This window comes from Passer montanus, unplaced genomic scaffold (genome assembly GCF_014805655.1).
Source record: "Passer montanus isolate IOZ18808 unplaced genomic scaffold, ASM1480565v1 scaffold1, whole genome shotgun sequence".
Lineage (NCBI taxonomy): Eukaryota > Metazoa > Chordata > Aves > Passeriformes > Passeridae > Passer > Passer montanus.
This window is the reverse complement of record NW_024356504.1, coordinates 4286485-4308440: the sequence shown is the minus strand read 5'-3', so window position 1 is coordinate 4308440 and position 21956 is coordinate 4286485. Positions and strand designations below refer to the sequence as shown.

Sequence of the window (21956 nt, the reverse complement as noted above, 5' to 3'; positions counted from 1 at the left end):
TAATTCTTTGACTAGATGTGCATGTCTATGAATTAATCAGTTTGGATAATAGAAGGTAGAAAGTTACCAGTAGACTCTGAATCACTATTACATTTGTCTGGTGGTGGTAATAATTTATTTAAATAATCTCCAAACTTCTCTAAGCACTTGATGGAATGAGTTAATAGAACTATTGTAAATCACTCCCATTTTATTATCTGCTTAAAATGTACATCTTGTATTTTCTAAATATGTATGCAGTCTTTACATTTATTGGAGTCGGTAATTCAGTATGTGCTACAAATACATGAGTTTTGATGACTGGAGCAAGAGGGATTTTTGTTGTTCTCATTTGTATACTCATCTGTCCACCAACTGCAGGTCCTTGGAAACAGAGCTTGTTAGTGTGATGAGCTTCATATAGGTGTTTTTACCATTTTAAGACCCTTCATTAAAGTATGGCTTATAAGTTGTACTCCTTATGCAAGACAGGCTCTTACGAATTGTCTCATTTGATCACCAGTTGGATAATTAATGCAGAGTTATAACTTATTTAACCATTTATACACATATAAAATAATTTTTTCATTAAAGAACAAGTGGTGCATACAGTGCCAATAATCCACTTGTGTCTGTAAAGGCTGTGCTTAAAAGTTCTCCAAAGAGAAGGGGGTTTTCCCAAGAACAAGTGGTGCATACAGTGCCAATAATCCACTTGTGTCTGTAAAGGCTTCTCCAAAGAGAAGGGGGTTTTCCTTTGTTTTCTTATGATGAGCAGAGGTTAATATTTTCCATGTGTTTTATTTTCTCTGAAATTTTCTTTTTTTTTTTTTTTTAGTTGTAGATTTTGTTAAGGACACAGAGAAGAATGAGATTTATTTGCCACTGGTAAAGTCTCAGAGTATTGAATTCTATTACATTTAGCTTCTTTTCTAAGCAGCATGCTCAGCTTTGTAATATTCATGTTATTCCATAATCTTTGTAATATTCAGATAATTCCATAATCTCAAATTAAACTTTCTGTGTGACACAGTATCTTTAAAATTAAAAACATACTCAAGGAAATTACTTTTCTGTTTTAAATAAATTATACTAAAAACCCCTTAACCAAGCTACAATTTCTTCAATTTTCTGTGCTGCTCTTGAGGCTGTGCAATGATATGGGCAGCAACAGGAGTTTCTGTGGAGCTGGCTTTTTCCATAAGCAGTGTGATGTGTTTTATCATTTGAGAAGAAAGCTGTTTTAGAGATAAAGTACCAGTTTTAGATCTGAAGTTTGGTTTGGGGGTCTACTGCAGTTACTATATGAATATTAGTTCAATTCCCCTTCTCATAAAGAAGCCCAAAATGCTTTTCTGGGTTTTTTGAAGGAGTTAAATGGTAGTGGTGAACTGATTTGACTTTAATTTTCAGGAGTTTTGGCATTACCGCGTGGTAATTGCTGTACTCAGTGGAACTCCCAGGGCCCTTCTGAAAGGCCAAAATTAAAAATGTTTTTTTAAAATTTATATTATATTGGAGATGGAAATGTTAAGGATTTCAATCTCTGTGGAGATTGAAATGCAAGGATTAATGAGCTTTTGTTTTTTGAAAATACTGTATTCATTTCTCAAACTGTATTTTTTTGTGTGTGCTAAACAGATAAGTGCCTCTGCACAGACCAAATCCCAACTTGAGCAGGCAGCTTCTTATACCTGATTCTGTTGGTTTTAAGTAGCACAGCTCTTACGTGATGTCATGTCTAGATCTTGTACTTCACAAATCAAGGTAAGTACAGCTGTTGTGTGCAAACAGTGGAAGGAGTTTATTTTGGTCTGGATTCCATGTGCCCTTAAGACTCTGAACACAGTCCTGCAAGACTTGTTTGCATGGTTTTCTTTGACTGATTGCAGGGGGAGTATGAGTGGTTTTTCTGGAGTTTTAGGGACAAGCTGTTCAGTAAAATGACTGGAAGATGATGAGTGATACAAAGAAATTCAACTGCTTGTGTCTAGGAAGGTGGAGGATTAGAGGTTATGCAGTTGGTAGATCCTTCTTGAAGGAGGAGAGAATGCTTGTCTGAAAAGCAGCTTGAAAATTCATGCTTTCTCTGTGCCTCTTTGTCTTAAAACGTAGGATTCATGTTGTGAAACTCTTCAGGACAGTTTTATTTATTGCCATAGCTGGATGGATAGAGAGATGATATTATTTAGGCAAGTCTTGTCAAATGAGCAGGTCATTCAGGCAGCACTTTTAATTCATGAAGATGTAGAGAAAACTCTTCTTTCAGATGGTAGTAGAACTTTCTACATATATAGTTGTAACAGTCTGTTAAGACAACTTGAAAATGAGTTCACATTAAAAAGAAAAATGCAAGGCAAGAGAATCTTTTATAACATAGAAAGCATTCAGCAGTTGAAATGTTCTTATTTTTGTCATTTCACGTCTTTGACGTTTCTATTTTTGTGACAACAAATTTCTCAGACTTGTCAGAAGAATAACATTAAAATTTGGTGAATAAGTGAAGAATGAGACTCAGTCTGTGTCATAATTATGGTGAAAGTAAACACAGTCATGGGGATTCTTCATATTCTGTGTTGGAGCATAAAACTACTGCGAGAGGAGTCTTATGTTCTTTCACAGGTCTGCAGTGTCACTTTGAACTTGCACTTGGGGAAGTTTTCATTTCTGCACTTTGGTGCAGCGCTGCCCAGGTGGTGCTGCGTTAGCTGCGTCTGTGGCAGCTGCTCCAGTGCAGTGCAGTGCTGCGGGTGTGTGCTGGCCCTGCAGCTGGGCTGGGCTGCCCATCCCTCAGGATGCGTTCTGGGGCTGACAGCTCTGGCCATGGGGAGAGTTCCCAGCGTGTGGAAAGCTGTCTGCTACTGCTCTAGTTAGAGATGATGGAATTTGGCCTATGTGGGAGCAGCATGATAATTCTTAACTGTGGGATTCAAATGACTTGTTCCTGAAATATTTGTCACTGAATTTAGATTGTATAGCAGGAAGGAAGTGTTTCCTGTATTTGAGACAACCGTAGTCTGTATATGACTTTTCTTTGAAAACTGTTTGAAAAAATTGACTTTTTAAACTGTTGCATTTGAAAAAAAAATTAGTTATTTTGTTAGCTGAGGAAAATAATGTATTAATTTACTGGGCTACTGTGGATGTGACTGTTGTAGAGGAAAAATAGCAGTACATTTTTATCTTCTGCTGAGATGTCTGTGACTGATGGGATCTTCTCTGTCCAATGTGAATGCTTACCAATCTATAAATATTGAAAATAGTAAAAATTCTATAAATATGGGGAAGAAAAGGTGTTTAATTGCTCTTAATGCAATCCTGTCTGATGCAGGATTGTCTAAGGGATGTTTATAAAGGTCTTGGGCAGAACAGCACCAGTAAGTGCTGAAATCAGTATATGAGCAAACCTTAAAGGGCCTGGTGAAAATCTGGCTCACATTAGATAAACACAGAAAAGAGAAATTATTATTTCACCTGTTTTGATAGTGCCTGCAGATGGTTGGGTTGGTTTTTTTTTTTAATTTTTGGTTATTGAAGTGATTCAGTGGAAGCTGAGGTATGGAACATCATTAATATGTGTGCAGAGGTGGACAGCTGTGAATTTTGGAGCATTGCAGATGTTTTACTACTTTGAGAGTGTTTGTCTGATTCATTCCTCTGTGCTTTTCTGCAGCTTTTATGGTAACCACCTTTTTCAGGACTGACTTGGTAGAACTTCTTGTACCATTGCATGTGGTGCTTGTTTTTCATTTTAGAATTGCTTCCAGATTTACAGAGCTGTCTTCTGTTGGATCCCAAATAACTTGATTGATTTTTTTGAAAGTGTTCTGATAGAACTATGTCCTTAGCTGCTGCCTCTACAATGTCCTGCATGGAGATTTTCTGCTGGATGTTGACTGGGACATCGCTGAAGTTCGGTTTTTCAAAATGTCCTAGTGTGTAATTTTTTTGGTTTTTTACATGACTTATAGGTAAGTATTGTCTTCAGCTGACATTGAAGTGTTAGAACAAAATAACTTAAACATTTTAGAAGGTCTTGTTTGCTACTGCAGTCATTCTCATGGGGTTTGTTGTATTCATTTAAGTTTATTAAATGCTTTTGATTCAAAGAATGTACTTGGTGCATAATCTACTTTCTTTGTGTGGAGGCATAAAAAATAACCTTATAGAATTTACAGAGCTTCTGCCACGGGGTTCGTGGGTTATTAGATAATGCTAGTGCTTTGTTTTAAGACAGCAGATTTAAACATTTACTGTATGAAATTCCCATATTGTTCTGAAGGAATTTTCAAACAAATATAGTCTCTTCAAGACCATCCTGATTGGTGTTCTGAATGATGGGCCTTTATAGTTAAGCAAGAAGACTCTTACTCCTGCTAGTTTGTGTTTCAAGTCCTGGCTTTTCTTTACCAGACAGAAAACTCTCCATATTGTTAGAGAGAAATTCTGAAATGGCTCAGTGACCTGCATTGCCTTGTTTCAAGTCGGGGGAATCTTAGAATCTGTATGTGGAGAAAAACTTTGCCAAGGTTGGATTTGGTTATCCAGCATATTGCTTTTGATACTTCAGTGTGATACTTGTTAATTCTTAAAAAAATAACTTGGTAATTTGCAGAAAGAAGTAGTATTTAAATTGAATGGAGGTTACTGTGTTACAGTTGCAGTGTAGTTAATATGAAAAATCAAATGCACATCCTTTTATGTATGTAAAATGGCTGTATATTGTTTTTAGAAATTAAGTTACCACTTGAATGAAACAGTCTCTGGGTAAGAAGTATTGCTCTTGATGTGAATGTAGGTCATGCTTAGAAAATGCATGTGTAAAATAGAGATCTTGCTGGAAATAATTACAGAACATTTGATGCTGTGCTGTTAAGTTACATACTGCAGTTTGAATATAGCAACTTGGCTTGCTGTTCTTGAGCTACATAGCAATTGACAGAAGGTTTACTTATAATTTTGAACTAAATGGACCAAAACTGCTTGTTAAACTGGGAAAAAGAATAATTGCTACTTACAGTGCTTGCAGAAAAGGAGTTATTTCTGCTTATTTTCTGAGTTTTTAAATTGTAACAGCATAGCAAAGTTTGAGCCTAGTTGAAATGAAAAACCTCCTGTAACCTTAAGATATTTTATTTGTTGACAACTCTCTTACAAGCATGAAGAAGTAGTGCTCTGGAAGATCTTCATTTCTAGCAGTTTACCCTTGGGAATCAGACTGGGACTCCTCAGTTGAGGAGGTGACTTTTATATTTCTAAAATGTTCTCTAGTAAGTGCAGAACAGAGATCTGGGCTTGGCTAACTGTCTCTGCATAAGAGGCCAGAATCCCATTCTCACTCTGCCAATATTGTATTTTTACCAGTGCTATGGTAACAGGAGCAAAAGGTTGTAAAAAGATTCTTTGCCAGAAAAATGAGCAGATGATTCTCTCAGGACACGTAGGGAACAAATCTACTTAATAAGAAGGCACTGGTTTTGATTTGCAGATTTCAGAGTGAGCTTCCTCTAACTTTCTTTCACTTTATCATGGTGGTTTGTTTAGTTAATCTCTGAAGGGTTCAGTTATGACTGGGTATCAGTGAGTGTTACCACCACCTTCAGCAGGTGGGTTGTAGACAAAGGTCAGCTTTCAGCAAGATGAATGTGGATATCAAGAACAAATCAGCCTGTTGTTGCTTGCTTCTGCTCTCTTTCTGGCAAGCGTTTAGGGTGACAGCAAGGACGAAGTGTGAGTTGTGTGGGCTGTTGTGGTTTGTCAGTCAGACAATGTGTCAGTGTCTGGTCATGTAACGGGGTGCAAATGTGCATTGGAGGTGATGGCACTCTGGCACGTGTGTGCCATTGCAGGGGTCAGAGACTCGGGCCTTTATGTGGTTCTGCAGTAGGCAAGGACAGCTGTCCTGTTGGTTTTGATGCAGGAAGGAAAGAGAAACAGACTGGGCAACCTTTCATGGAAGAATGAGGGAAACCTCTTCTGATTCTTTGGTTCTGTGCTGTAGAGTGATCAACTGCCACTGCAGCTCACCTGTGTTCTGCTAATTTAGCATAAATCTCTAGGTTTTGGGGTATGCTGCCAATGGTTCTTTTGCCTCCTAGAGGAATATTGTATACTGCAGCTGTTGTGTGAAAGTTTCTTATTTTGGTCTGTACTTTTTCATATAAAATATTTTAATTTTTTTTCTGTTCTGTCAGATTGTGGGCATGGATCTGAAGACAATTCCTTTCTTTCATTGTGTCTGAATTGGTAGCAGCTTTTAAAAGTGCCAAGTAAGAATAATTTCAAATTTAAGGTTAACTGATCATTGTGAAGGAATCTGTGTAATCCAAGTGTCTTTATTGCCTAGAAAAGGCAGAGTGACTATGCAAATTCCTGCCCCCATTAGTTTAAACCCTCTATCTGCTGTCTTTGGAAGGCATTCTCACGTTGCCTGATAGCTATGCCTCTTCTCTTCAGGCTTTTTTTAGCCGTAGTTACCAAAGACAGTTAAATTAAAGTATAACTTCTAGTGTGATACAATGTTGGGGCCTGCTCATGTGAGGAAGTAGAGAAAGTGAATAGCAATTGAAAGACTTGTATTAGTTAGGGTGGTGATGTGGGAAGAATTCTGAGGATAACAGGACTGCCTTTTTCGTGGACAGGAGGAAAGGCTTTCCAGCAGCTCGCATTCCTTGAGCTGCTCAGTGGTTTTGAGTGCCCGAGGAAGTGGGCCGGTGCCGGAGCTCGGTGTTGCTGTGGTAACTGGTGTGGGTGTTCTCCGCACCTGCCAGCCTCGCTCGGAGCTGGTGGCCGAGCAGGGTGTGCATCTCCCCGGGTGTGCTGCAGTTGCACCCTGGCCATTACAGGTGTCCTGCAGCTATCTGACTGCAGGGGCACGCTTGGTTGTAAGCTCTGATGTGGAGGATATGGCTCTGTGTCCTACTTAGCTTTCCTTGCTATGAGCTTGTGATATCTGGCAGTGGACACTTGGAAGCAGAATCTGCTTCTGCTGCCACAGATCACTCTGCTTGTGATTCTAAATCAAAGCCAATAGTTGACCTCAATCACTGCTATGTAATGAATTGAATTGAGAATTTATAGTTGAAGGAAGAAACTGGCAAAATTGGGAAATAACTCAGTTGTTACATAAACCCCTGTGACTAGATAATATTTTGTAAAGCTGAAGTAGATATCCTTTCTTAGAAATGGTAGATTTTGACAGATTTCAAGATACAGATAAAAGTCTGTTCATCTGATATTAACAGTGGAGAAAACAATTTGTGCAAAACCATTTTTTGTACAGCAAAATGTAATTACTATATGATTGTAGTTTTTACTTGTGAAAGCCACTTTGCCTATGAAGTTATTTTTGCAAATGCTACCACTTGCTTTATTTTTACTAAGTGACTGTAAAATTTCAGTTTATCAATGATTTTGACTTGTAAACTCAGTGAAACCTCTGTGTACTAAAGCATCCTTGGTGAATGAAGAACTGTAAAACAGCAGATATGTGAGATAATAGAGTTAAGCCTGTGGATCTTTGTTGTTTCTGAGGTTCTTAATTCAGTGCGTTTGTATTGGCCTAGCTCTTGTGGCCACAAATGTGTTGATACTGTGTTGCTATTAAAGCCAAAATTGGCCTTGTCTCTGGAACTCCAGCAATAATTATGTTGTTGCAGGAACTGGAAAATGACCCACTTCTCTCAGCTGTGTTATTGCAGAAGAGCTACCAGAGAGAGGTGAAGCCTCCGCTGGTTTCACGGAATGAGCAGGGGAGGAGGTTCCCTCACTGCTGCTTCCTCCTGAGCAAGAGCAAAGTCTAATGCTGTGCAGCAGTGATGAGTAACTAGGAACATAACTACGTATTAACTGCATTTCAGATGTAAATGCATTTGGGTGCTAGCATGCTGTTCTTGTGATACAATTTGTGATGCATCGTTTTAAACTATGGTACTGCTGCCTTGAAAAAGTTTTTTATAGCCTTGTCTAGTAGGTTTCTGTGAATACATCATGCCCTATTATTTTTGCATAAACAGGACTTTGGCTCTCTTCTCGAGGAACAGGAACTTGCAAGGTCTGATGAGAACAGGACATTTGTGTGTGAAAACTGGTCTGCTGTGCTTGTGAATGTATGGAAATAAATACAGAGTTTGATTCTGGTGATGGTTAAGGCAAACAGATGACAGATTTGTTGCAGTGGTGCAGGCAGAATGGAAACAGTGCAGGTGATCAGATGTCAGGGAAGCTGTGCTTGTCCACAGCTCCCATTTGCTGTGTTTTTCTCTTGGGTAGAGTAGACTGATATTGCTGTCATAGATCTCAAACCAGTGAGCTAGTTTTAGCCTCACTGGCAGCCTTGAATGCAGTATGTATTTTAAGAAGCAGCTTTTCGTTTTAGGAGGTTAGGTTCTGTGTATATTTCTTTGAAAGGTAGCTTTCCTAGCTGTTAATCAAACCTACATTTTGAGGCTCAGCACAAAACTGAAAATATCAAATAAATTTATGGCAGTGAAAACAAAAGACTGCAATTTAATGCAAATGACCTTGTAGAGACTGCAGCAGATTATTGATACCAAGTTTAAGATAGCTTAAAAGTTAGGCAGTCTCACTTGTAATCAAGAAGTTCTAGTGACATTTAGTGAACCATTACAGTTTTTTAATAGTTTGGAAAACAGAATAACTTGATGTCAAAGGCTTTACTGGAGTATGAAATGAATGCTAAGACCATATTTTTTAGCTAGTATGCTTGTTATTAGTATGCAGATAAATAAAGATAAATTGTACTTATAAATAATTTGTTAAGATGGGAATAGCTTCATATTATATTAATACTAGTGTAATAAGATGAATGCAATTAACCTTGTGTTTGGAGATTACTTTTTAAAATACCACATTTATTACTTGCTGTTTGAATGTTATTTGAATTATAAAATCCATTGATAGTTTTGATGCATTCTTAATTCTAAACCCAGTATATTCTGTAATGATTGTGTTTGGCCTAAATGCCAGTGTTCCTTACACAGCTTTCTTGATTACTGTGTGATCTCTGATCAAAAGATATGTTTAACTAAATGTAGGACACACAGAATTCACAGTGCTTTGAGAGTAGTCCTAATCCCATTATCAGTTGTAAAGAGAAGAGTTTACTTCAGTATGTTCACATTCAAAGATGTTTAAATTTTAAATGCACTTCGTACCAACAGCAAGTTAATTGCTTTCATGTAGATGTTGAGTAGAGCCTTTGGATACAGTTGTGGAGAAAGGTACTTAACCTTTCATCTTGACAGATACTGATAAAGTGGAATGGTTTGGGGCCTGACTATCCTCTGTCTTTGCCTGGATGGTCCCACAACTGAAGTTCCATTTAGTGCTGATTCTTAGACTGTGTCTTGTCACTTCTGAGAACATTTCATTAATGAAAAAGGATATGTGTCACTCGGAGACTTCACATGCTCTGCTCCTTTCTTCACAGATATGACAAAGAGTTTTCAAGCAGATTAATTAATGTTCCAATAAGGTCATGCTAAAATTATTGTGAAGTAAAAATATTCCATCTCCAAACTCTAGAGCTACCATTGCTACTAATTTGTAGGCCAAATTACCAGTCTCAATGATCTTGTTGCTTCCCCTGTTCGTGGTCTCAGTGTGTTTTGCTGCTCATGTTTTCTTTTGAATGCAGAATAATAGAAAGCTCTCAGAGAACTTACGAGTGGGTTTGTGGCAGGGTATGTGTGCAGAAGTGTTTCCCATTTGTGTTCAAAATGTTTCCTTATGTTGCCTAACATTTGATTAATTCATAATGTTTAGGGTGCTGAGTACATGTAAATGGGCAATGACTATGAGCTCTTCTTAATTTTAAAAGAAAGGTGTATATATTTGAGTAGGGTAATCAACGATGAAGCCAGCCTTTTGTCTTTCTAAAATAATAACAGAAATAATTATATATATATTCATTTATATCATCATGAATAAGCAATTATACAGAGACAGACCTTTGCACGTGGAGATGAATAGTAGAGAGAGATGATGCTATAAAAATTGACAGGAACAAAAAAATTCTGCTCCCAACTCCAGGTACTATGCAACTTTGGTTATATTAAAGAACAGGTAGACTGAGTTTTCCTGTGTACTAATAGAACACATGGATTGTTCTGCATCCAAAAGGGAAATTTGGGGTTTTTCTGGTGCCACAGGAATAAGTGCCTTAGAGCTCTATGGCCATAAGTTTTTTTTTTAAACTCTAGGAGAGCTTGTTTGCTTCTTTTCTAAAATGTTGGTGATTGCTTCTGCTTCTTTGTGCCTGTTTTTCCTGTGTGTTGGAGACCAGCTCCATAGGAGTTGGTGGGTACATGTTTTCTGTCCTGGCACTGAGCAGTTCCGGCAGTGAAAGAGGAGTGAGGGATAGTCTTTAGCGAGTATTTAATGAGCAGTTTGTTAAAACAGAAAACTACTGTATTTTTCACTGACAGTTATGTAAGTTTTTGGCATGATTTTGACTTAATTATTGGATTAATGATGCTCAGTTTTCTTCTCAATCATTTTTTGTAGTTCACGGAAGGACCTCAGAAAGCACTTGGATGGGCTGAGCAAATGCCATCTGTGCAGTTGAATAAAAGTGTGTAAAATACTTAATTATGTATGAGGCTTTCAGTAACTTCAAGGAATTCAGCAACAATTAAAAGGGTGATATAAGAGCTCAATCTATTTTTCACAGGAAAACTGAAGTGTGCTTTGTCAGTATCACAGTTGGGCACATTTTGTACTGAATAATGGAAGCTTGTTGAACTCTAGCACACAGCTTTTGTTCTTGAGGCTTCTTGAAGCTGATGCAACCTCAGCAGAAACCTGAGGGGTTTTGCTGGCTGGTCATAAGACAAATGCCAGCTTGGGTTTGTGTTGACAGTAATCAAAAGGAACAACTGTTACATCGATTAAATGCAACTAATCTTCTGTTTTATTTTTAAAATTTTATCATTACTTTTTCATCATATATATGAGTTTGCTTCACTAAACGCTACTGTTTTGAACAATAGCAAGAGATGCTCTATATATTGTGGAACTGTTTAGTGCATTCTGGATGTACTTTTTTGTGTAGTTAGTCTGGTGTCACACTCTTCAACCTCAGCTTCCACTTTTCTACCTAAATATTACTGCTTAAAGCCCTAGCACATTGAAGTGTTGATTTGAGCATGAATTGAGATTTTTTTTTTCCATTCAGAACTCTGTTTGCGAAAAGATGTGAATGACAGTAGCCTCTGGAATGAAAAGCTCTATTTTTTCACCCCCTATCAATTCAACATTAAGTATTAATCTTGGAAGAGTTTTTTGTTGTAGTCATATTGATATTAAAGGCAACAACTTGTGTCGCTGTTCTGTAGTAAGAAACACAGTTTCTTTCTCAGCTCATAGGTCCAGACTTTTTGGCTCATCCAATAGAATTTGTGTAAGTCCTGTTAGCCCAACTGCTGAACTGTGAATTTTCAAGTTGATGATGACTACTGATAAATAACATTTTTTTTTTTTATTGTAGCAGGAAAGAAAGCTAGCTACAATAGCCAACTAAAATGCCAGTAGCTTTTAGTGTTTCCTTTCATGTACCACTTCAGACCTGTCTTTATGAGCTCTTTCCAGTTCATAGGAAATGTATTTTTGTTTTTTAATGTGTTGCTATCTTTGAAATCTTTCCTTCTAATTTGGTAGCATTTCGAGCATTTGGTAGCATTTTTTCTTTTATCTAGTTTTATCGAGTTGGACTGATGTTTTGTAAATCTTCCTGTAAGGGTTCATGTTGCCTTCCGTAATGTTTTTCTTTGTAGAATTTTTCTATCCATTAGTAGCTGCTTTTCTGTACAAAATTATTCAGGTTCTTCTTAACAGGGACATAACAGACCTTATCACTAGGATTTGCCTGATCACTCTTTGAGTGGGAGAATGCCTTAAATTCTTGGTTTCTTTCTCACCCTGTATTTTCTGCTCTGTATGCATGTAATAATTCCTTTTGCCAGTCATACAGCCAAATAGTTTTCTTGTTTTAGATACCTTATTGCATATTTTATTTTCTCATCTGCTCCATACAGTATTTGTTTCTTCTTTGTCATCTGTTTTCTATTGTATAAAAGTTGGTGTTTACTTAGGCAGGAGAATAAACATTGAGACATTTAATTCCTAAAGTAAAAGGATATTTTATAGAGTTAGCAGTCCAGGCTATTTCTTATTCAAATCTGGTAGTGTAATTGTGCAGTGTAAATGGAACTTCCAGAGTGGGAAGAAAAAGTGGTGCCTGGGCTCTGCATCCTGACATGAAAAGTAGTCATATTTACATTTACTGCAGGTTGAATTCCACATAATTTCTAACACTAGCAATTTAGTTTATACAGTCTAATAAAATATGAGCAGTATTTTCAGGTGAACATTTATGATCATTCCTGAGCTGTTAGATTTAGTGTCCATTGTTGGGCTGGCATGTGGAAGTGGAAACTGTTAATAATTCTCCAGTGTCTGAAAGCAAGCACATACTATTGCCTTGTGTATGTAAGACATGGCTTTTCTGAGTGCCTGTGAAGTCTGTGCATTTGTAGCTGACTTGAGTGGCTTTGATCTCCTGCTATCTAAAAGCCCCAGTTTGTACAGTCACTGTAGTCTGTGCTGTAGCTCTCAGACTGGATTCATCCTGTGAAGCATTTCGTGTAGCTGATAGCTTGTTTTGTTTTCTGGTGGAGACAAAATAACTGTTTCAGTCCTGGGTGCTTCCCACAAATGCAGAACACTCTAGGGGAGAGCTGGGCAGAGCCATGGCTGCTGCTGTGTCCAGGTGCCAGGGGAACCACTTCCTGCTGCAGCAGGGGAGCAGCTCCCAGTAGCAGCTGACACTGTCCCCAGTCCATGTGTGGCTGGCAGGAGCATCAGATGAGCTCTCTGTGGTGAGTCAAAATGGTGCTCTTACTGCTGAGAGCAGGAGAAAAGGACTCCTGACTCACATGAACACCTGATGTGTGCATTGTGTGGAGAAAAATGATAAACAGAATAAATGCTAAGCTGTTGCCTGGAAATTTCATAACATGGGGACAGCAGACATGATCTAAACATTTCTGTTTAAGGCTGGGAAGATGATCCAGCTGTGATACTCAAGTATTTTAACATTGTGTGAGAAGTCAAAGCTACAAATTTGAGGTGGAGACACAGCAGCATTCTTAACACAGGTAATGGAAAAATATTAACAGAAACATGGGATGCTGCAGAGTTCAGGTGAAGAAAAGCTATAGGTAGTGGAGGGCTGGGAAAACTGCAGTGATGTTCCAGCACTTGTTCCTTTTCTAGAAAGCTCCACAACTCTGGATAGTTCTTCCCTCTTTATTCTTGACTGTATCTTTCCTTGTGTTCCTCTGGCTATGCAGTGGCAAAACTTATCATTTGGTGTATGGATCAGATGATTTTCGTTTGGGATGTGCCTTGTGGTATAATTCACTACAGCAGATGGAGTGTGCACTTGGTGTTGGGGACATCTCCTGTGACAGGTACTGCTGAGGGAAATAGATCCTGAGTCTCCATAATACCATGACATTGCTTAGACCATAATTCTCTGAGTTGCTTTGCTTTTTCTTTGTGGCATCTACATATTTTTACTAGGGGTACTGTTTGCAATTTTGCATGTCAGGGAAGATAATGGAAGTGAGTGGAGTTTAAAGCAACCATTTGTTATTTATAACTAGGTCAGGTACTTAGTCTGCCATGTGGCCTGGCATAGACAATGGAATGGGTATGTTAAGTCTAGGAATGAGAGGATCTCTATGCTGGCAGTGTTTCAGAAGACTTGTCTGTCAAACAATAGCTTTGATTTGTTAAATTTATTATCCATTAAAAATACAGATCAAACTGATCTAATGGTTGAAAACATTGCTTTCCTAAGAGTTGTGTGTGGATAGATGTTATGAGCCTGTATTTTTTAATGCATAATTTTATGTGTGTGAATGCTAAAGATACCTAAAAACTGAAATGGAGAGATACTCTAAAGTCTGCTTCATGGCATTTAACTTAGGGCAGGGCACTGAAAACACTTGCTGCCGGTGCTTGATCATGCTGAACACAATGTTTATGAGAACTGAAGAGCTTTTAGGACTCTGGTTAATATGCTTAAGTATCCATAGAGCAAGATTTTTTGTTATAATGAACATAGAACATGTTTCTCTTGTTTTTGAAATTCTTTGCAGAAACAATATACCAGAAATTACTGAAATTGCTGTAGAGAGTCTTATCAGTTTGATATTTTTTTCTTTCACTAGAGCATTTTGGTAGGTATGAATGTTGAGATAATTTTTTGTCTGCCTCACAGTCTGATGTGAAGCATACTGACTGGTATGTTGGTGTTAGGAAGATCAGGAGTATCAGAACCTAGACTGTCAAGGATTATGTTCGAATTTTGTTTCTGATAACTTGAAACCATTATCTTATTAGCAGAAATCCCTTTATTTACATAGTTACATACTCAGTGAGCACGGCAGCATCTGCAAGCAATGTAATTTGGTGTCTATGTGGAGTTTAAATAGGGATCTTGTTACATAGGAGCATATGCTAAGATACCATCTCTGGAAATCTACTTATCAAATTAAAAGATGGATTTCATGCTAAATACAACTTATCATTTCAAGTTAAAATTTAACTGACATTTATTATTATATTTCCACAGGGGAACTTAAGATTTTTCTGTAAGTGTTCTAGAGATTTTACTATTGCTGTGAGTTATTGAACTTTTCATTTCTTGAAAGTTTTCAGGGTAAACATGATTGTTTTATAATGCTGTCACTAATTATTTTTTTTTCTTTTGAAATGGATTGATAGTAGTAGGTTCAAATGGTCATTTTCATTTCAACAGATTCTTCACAGGAAGAAAGTTCAAACTTCAGTTTTGCTGTGCCAAATGTGAGGAGTTTGCCTCAGAGAATTCTGGGTTCTGTAAAAAGGCCTGTAGAGCAAGTCACAGTTGTGATCAGCTAAGTACATGAATTAGACATGTCAATCAAATGGGGTTTTGTGCTAATAACAGTTCCAAAGTAGTTTATAGTATTGTTTTATGAGATCTTTAATGCATTTTGCATTTGAGAAGTCAGTTCCTTGTTGGTTGGAACTGGAGGTGACTTGAATTTAGCTGGTAGGTTACATCCCTGGAAGGACTAGCTCTGAACATGGATTCATATTTGTGCTTCTTTAAGCAGAAAAACCATAGCAGAGGCTCACAATATTTAAAATTGCAGGTAGTTTTCCTTTTGTTCTCAAACACTTTGCCTGTTAATGAAAAAATACTGTGCTTGCTGGATTATACTCAGCTCCTCTGGAGATACAGTATACTAATGGAAATCAGCATTTTCTGCTTCTATAAATAGATTGGCAGCAGCTGCAGAGCCAAACAGGGGAGCTTCTGGTCATTTTTATTATTGCCATTGAGAAATGGTTTGAATGGCTGGGGAGTGTGCAGGCTGAGCTGGGGATGTGAGCAGGGAGAGGGGAAGAAAGAGTATTTACAAGCCAGGAATGGGAGAATAGAGGTGAAGAGCTTGATGATCTTCATTTGGGAGTCCTTAAGCTGAGTTTCAAGCTCTTTTATGTACAAGACATACTACTCAGCTGCTTAAAAGTCATAAGGTCTTACATGAGATCTGGGGATACCATTTTTCTAACTTCTTATTGTTGAATATAAGGCAACATTTATAATTGTGCTCTGTTGGAGAATATCCTCATACTGTGCCCTGAGAAGCTTCTAAAATTTTCAGTTCCATCTTTGTTGGTCTTGTTTTATCTTCTGCATGGGAGAGAAACACAGTGAGAATGCTCACTCCTGCAGTACTCCTCCTTCCTGCTGCATCGAGGCAGCTCTTGGGTGAACAGCAGCTGCTGCTCTGCTCCTTCCTAGCAGATGAGGAACTGGTACCAGTGCAGCCTGCTGACTGGTCAGCTGAGATACCGGTGTTGTTATGGATGCAGGAAGTTGTCAGGAAAGAAAAAGTATTGAGTATCTTTCATCTGAGCATTTAATTGAAGTCTTGTGCCTGTGTTTACATGTGTGGGATTTTTCCCCCCATGAAAGCTAGCAATCTTCTTTTAAGAATCTTACTACAAGGTCTTGGGAAACATAGAGGGCTATAGGAATTGGTTTTCTGAAATACAGGTACGCTTACTTTCTGTGCTTCTCAAAGTACATACAATACAATGGATGCTAGATTCAGCTTGTGCTGTAAGATACCCTGGGTATATAAAGCTGTGCTTTATATTCCCTCTTTAATAACAGCACATTTCTTGGATCTTGATACCCGACCTATGTGGATAATATAAGAAGCCAAGGAAATAATGAAATACAGTATAATAATGACGGGTGGGAGTAGAGAACATTTATCAACCGTTGCTTTAGAAACAGCACCATCAGCCTGTGAGACGGTTAAAGATCACCTAAAAGTGAAGTTCACTCTATACTGAAGCCTTGAAAACTGGAAAGTTTCTTAGCATCTTAATTGTATGTTTTACCAGTGCTTTAATCTGTATTCTTTGTACTGGATTACGTCTTAGTGATATTAACTATTTTTCAAGGAGAAACACAGAACCCTAGCAATTAGATTCTTAGTTTATTGTTTTTAATGCTGTTTGAAAAGTATGTCTGTTTTTAAATTTCTAATGGATATCTTGTCTGTTGATAGCCTAAACACTTTTAGGTGCTCTACTACTAGAAAAATGGATCATACTAATTTTTATAGAAGTATTCACAATGTGAAAAAGTACAAAATATGTTTAAGAAGGAAACATGGACTTACCCTTTTTAAAAAGGATTCCTCTCACATTGTATTCAGCTACCATCTTGCGGGAATAATTATAGTTTATTCACTGTGAATGACTATTTGTAACAACAATGAGGTCTAAATGATTAGGAGAGATGAGGAATATGGTATTTAGCAGCTCCTTGTAGGCTGTTAGGAGTTATAAACGAAGTACCAAGTTTAGAGAAATGAAACAGTTCTAAACTGCATAAAATCTAAGATAGGTGTCTCAGAGTGCTTTTTAAGTAAATTGCTAAAATACTGAATAAGAAGTTGGACTTTTTTTCAAGAAAAATCCAAGTATATTTCTAAGAAGAAAAGGAGCTTAATTCTTCTTAGAAGGTGTAGAAACGCTTAAAAAAAGATAGGTGTCTCAGAGTGCTTTTTAAGTAAATTGCTAAAATACTGAATAAGAAGTTGGACTTTTTTTCATGAAAAATCCAAGTATATTTCAAGAAGAAAAGGAGCTTAATTCTCCTTAGAAGGTGTAGAAACGCTTAAAATACGAAGGTAGTATCTTTTGTGGAAAAACAGTAACTTTTATTTAAGACAGGCAAAAAATTTATTCCAAGAATCTTTTTGTGAAAGACTTCATAGTAAATAAACCTTTTCTTTGTGTTTTTCAGTCAGCAGATAAGCAGCGAGCCCTGGAAGAAACCAAAGCCTACACAACGCAGTCGTTAGCGAGCGTAGCCTATCTGATCAACACTTTGGCCAACAATGTTCTCCAAATGCTGGATATCCAGGCATCCCAGCTCCGGCGCATGGAATCTTCAATCAACCACATTTCACAAGTGAGACTTTTTTCTTTTGCCTTTGATATTTCATAGCAAGTAAAACTCTGAACTGACATCTCATGAGCGAGAAGAATTTAAAACAGAAGGATGCATTTCTTCTCACACTCATTCTGGGATTGGGTCTCATCATGTGATTCTATACCAGAGTTAGCATGAGCATTTGACATACCAAAGCAGGTTAAATGCATTCTCAGCCAGATTATTGTTTGGAGAGGGGGTCATTCTGCATAAGTGAAAAGCACAGAAAAATGGCTAATGGTAAAATGAGAATATTATGTTAAATATTAAATGGATGGTGGAAAACAGTACACCTCATCTTTTCACTTTTTCTGTTGCTGTAGTACTGGCATCTGATGACAACAGCATGGATGACAAAAAATTTGTTTCTGGCTTTTCTTAATATAATGTACTTTGCAGTGATATGAACAAAAGCCAAAATTAATGTTTCAATTTGTGTATGGCTGCAGAACTCCTGCCATTGTTTGCAGTTTTTCTGAGCAGCAGTAAACTAAGCTACTATAATCGGGAGCCCAGGTTCAGTCACCACATCAATGAGAGAATTTGACTGCCAGAATGGGCTGAGAATGAATGAATATAAAAATGGAGATTTACCAGCCACTGATGGATTAAAAGAGAAATTAAAAGCAGTGATACAGCGGGTTCTGGTTTTTGTGTCTGTTTACTGGATATTTTGTGTCTTAATTGACCAATACATTTTGGCTGCTAGGGTTTCTTGATCTCCATACGATAATATAAATTAAAATAAAGAATACTGTGTTATCTAGAAAAACATTTGGAAGTAGAACTGTGTAAGGTAGGAAATAAGTGAATGGATTGGATCTGTTTGAACCAGCAAAATAAGTGAATAATTTTATGCTGGTTTAGTGGGCTGAATTGCCTCTGATTGGGTCAGGGGAATCCCAGGGCAAGTACAAAGAAAGAGGTGGGGAGGATTTCCTTTTTTGATAGTGCTGTGCTATTAGATTGCTTTAATTGTCTCATGGATCTGCATCAAAAATAAGCTTTGATTTGTTTTGTTAGATGCTCCATCATTACCTGGACAAGTAAATTAATTTTTTCCCCAGAAAATGTTATGAATTATCCTGTGTATGCCTGTGTGCTATATCTATATGCCCTGTGTGTGTATGTGCTTTCTCACAGGCTGGTGCCAGCTCACATGTGTTCCAGCTGTTTGAGAGCCTGGTGCAAAAGGCAGTATATTTGCATTTCATGAGTGTGGAAAATTCATTTTGTCATACAGCTTCTGTAAAGTAGCTTTTGTGGAAAGAGTCATAGCATTTTAAATTTTTTCCTCCTGAGAAGGTGACATTTATGCAGATTGAGAGCTAGGTCAGATTGTCTTTGACCTTTATACAATACAGCTAGTTATTTAAAATAGAGCACTAAATTAGCAATATCCCAACACTTAATGAAGATGTATCTGCAACATTTCATAGGTTGAGCTTGAACAACTAAAAAAAATCTGAGATTTTTTTTTAAATACTGCTATAAAATTGAAAATCTAATTTGTTTGGGGGGATTTTTTGTGTGGTTTGTTTCGGGTTTTTTGAGCCTTTATCATCTGTATGTAGCATGCTCTCCAAATCTTTATGGAAGAAATAATACCAGAGGAGCTGACAGTATTTAAATTTTGGGTATTACATACATGAAGTGTATTGATCCAAGTAACTTCATTAAGTTGAGTTAATGTGTTTGGAAATGGCTTTCTCCCATAATACCAATGTTGTAGATTAGTGTATTATCTGTCTTAATTTCCAGGGTTATTTTTCTTAAAAATTATTTTATACTGTTTCTCTATAAATAAATAATTTATTTTCAAGAAATTTGGTTATAGTTCTCCTAGAATTGTCCTAATCTGCAGAAGGTTTCTTTGGTGTTTATGTTGGGTGTAAAGTTTGGTGAACTTTTTCTAACAGTACTGAAAATGAGTTGTGGTGTAATACCTCACTGCCAAACTAGGATTTCAATCAGACTGACTTGAAATGAAGTCAGTAATATAGGACAGAAAACAGGTTGATAATTACAGATGGTAAATTAATTTTTGCATTAATGCTTTGGTCAATAGGTCTTGGTATTTAAGTTTAGAAAACATTATGTGTAAATTTGATACCTGGATGGAATCCTGCTTTTAATTCTCATTTGGGATTCCACACATGCTCCAAAGAAGGGAGCGGAGTCATTTGGTGCTTGGTATGAAATTTTTTCCCAGAGTGCTTGTTATGTACAAGTAGCTCAGACTGGGAGAGGTGTGATTAACTTTGTAAGATAAAATGCTCTGGTTCTCTGTTCATTGGTAGAACGCCAGTTTAATCCCTTTCTGTGTTTCCTTCTAAATGCCAACCTAATCAAAGAGCTGAAAAGGAAGCTGATAATAATTTGTGCTTTTTCAAGTTGTGTATAGGTTGTGAATAAGGAAATTGTTACTATTGAAACTATTTTTATGCAAGTGATTAAATCCTATTGGTTTAAAAATTAGAATTACTTTGGTTCAGTCTGAAAGCTGATGAATCTATTCTTACTTGCCTTCTTGAACCTTGTCCAGAACTAGATGATACACAATGTTTCATATTTGACTACGAATTTAAATCTTAAATACAGATAATATGTACAAATATTTATACTTGTTCAAAAAATTATCTTGCAGCTTTCAAGTTAACAGTCACTATGAAATGTTACTAACGTCCAAATTCTTTAAATTAATCTGGCAGATTTTCAGGTTTTATTATTTGTGTGATGAGAAATGTTTTTTCAGGTTTAGCAAGGTCATTTGAAAAACTCTGCTGCTAGTTATATAAACAAGCATGTTGTCACAAAGATGAGTAGCAGTGATGAGCTTTCTCCAGTGGCACTGTGTTGTGGGGAGGTCGGCTCCATCCTCCCCTGACAGAGTGACTGCCACGCTCTTGGCTGAGAGAGCAGGCATTGGACAGGCTGCAGCCTTGGATTCTCTGCAGGCAGCAGCAGCTGCAAAGCTGGGCTGTAGCAACATCTGCGAGCTGCTCAGTCTCTGCAGGGAAGTTCACTTGGACCTTCCACTGAAAAGTCAGTACAGGTTTGTGACCTTTCTCAGTTGTCTTATTCTTGCAAGGCACAAGAATAGCAAAACACTTTAAAAGTTGTGATGCAAGGCCAGTTTTGCACAGGGCATGTTACCTATTTATGGAACAAGTAGTTCTTCAGTATTTTTACAATATTATGATCTCTTTTTTTTGGTGTATAAATTACATGCAACTTGAGACAATTAATGTCATATTTCCTACATGTCAATATTAGGCAGTTGCTAATTTTAAAGTAATAATCCAGTTTTCAAGGTAATGTGCAATTAGTTTGAATTGTCTCAAATTAAGATTAATAAAAATAAAAGTCCAGCAATACTATATTTAAGCAACATTTTCTTCTAAGATTTTTGAAATGGAATTTTAAAACCGTAGACTACCAGACTGACAGTTAATTTATAAATTTAAATTAGAATGGTTTGAGAAGAGGAAGAAATGAAGGCTTCTGGAGACTCTTATCTCTGAAATTTCACTCTTATTCAGACTTTCAGCATGCTTGTGGTTGTGGTTTAACCTCAGCTGGCAACTAATCACCACATGGCTGCTCACTCACTTCCCCCTAACGTAGAAAATCAGAAGGGTAAAAGTGAGAAAACTTGTGGGTTGAGATATGTACATATCTCTGTAATGATGATGGTGATAATAATAAAGAGAAAACTAATATTTAGGAGAGAAATCCAACCCAGGAAGAAAGGCTGCAGATGGAAGCGTTGCTCAGCAGCAGCAGCTGAGTGCTGCCCAGGCAGCCCCCGGCACAGCCCAGCCCGGGGCTGCTGACCCTGAGGCCGTGCGGAGCCTCATCCCCTGGGCCAGCAGGGCAGCTGTCCCAGCTGTGTCCCTCCCCACCTTCCTGTGCACCCCAGGCTGCCCAGGGGTGGGTGGGATGGGGAGCACAGAAGGCCTTGACTCTGTGCAGTCGCTGCTCAGCAGTAACTAAAACATCCTGGAGTTATCAGCTCTGTTTACAGCACAAATCCAAAATATCGCCCCATACTGTGAAGAAAATGAACTCTGTCCCAGCCAAAACTAAAGTTAGTTAAATGCTAACTTAATACTTTGAGAAATTTTGTTTACTGGTAGAAGAGAATATTTCTCAAAACTCATGACTTCAGTGACTTTTAAGTGAACTTGTAAGTAGTGTTAACTTTCCCAGAAATTATTTCATGGGTTTTTTTCATTTTTAATATTTGCAGTGCTTGAGACTGGCTTTTTTGAATTCAGTGTGAAAACCTGACTTTTCAAAATGGCCAGAAAATTCCTAACAGAAAAAAATGTGGTGGTTCATATTTATTTTTCCTCTTAAGCTGTCCCTTGGCTATTGCAGG

At 37.5% G+C, this 21956-nt stretch overlaps 1 protein-coding gene across 18 annotated transcripts in view; it reads left to right on the top strand.

Annotated features, from left to right (window-relative positions):
* The window catches only part of ABI2 (abl interactor 2), a 61198-nt gene that overhangs the window by 9464 nt on the left and 29778 nt on the right, over positions 1-21956 (top strand). For all 18 annotated transcript variants that reach the window (XM_039718484.1, XM_039718398.1, XM_039718663.1 and 15 more), the window contains exon 2: positions 17384-17551. In XM_039718484.1, the coding sequence (XP_039574418.1) occupies positions 17384-17551 (168 nt within the window). The remainder of the gene's footprint in view (positions 1-17383; positions 17552-21956) is intronic.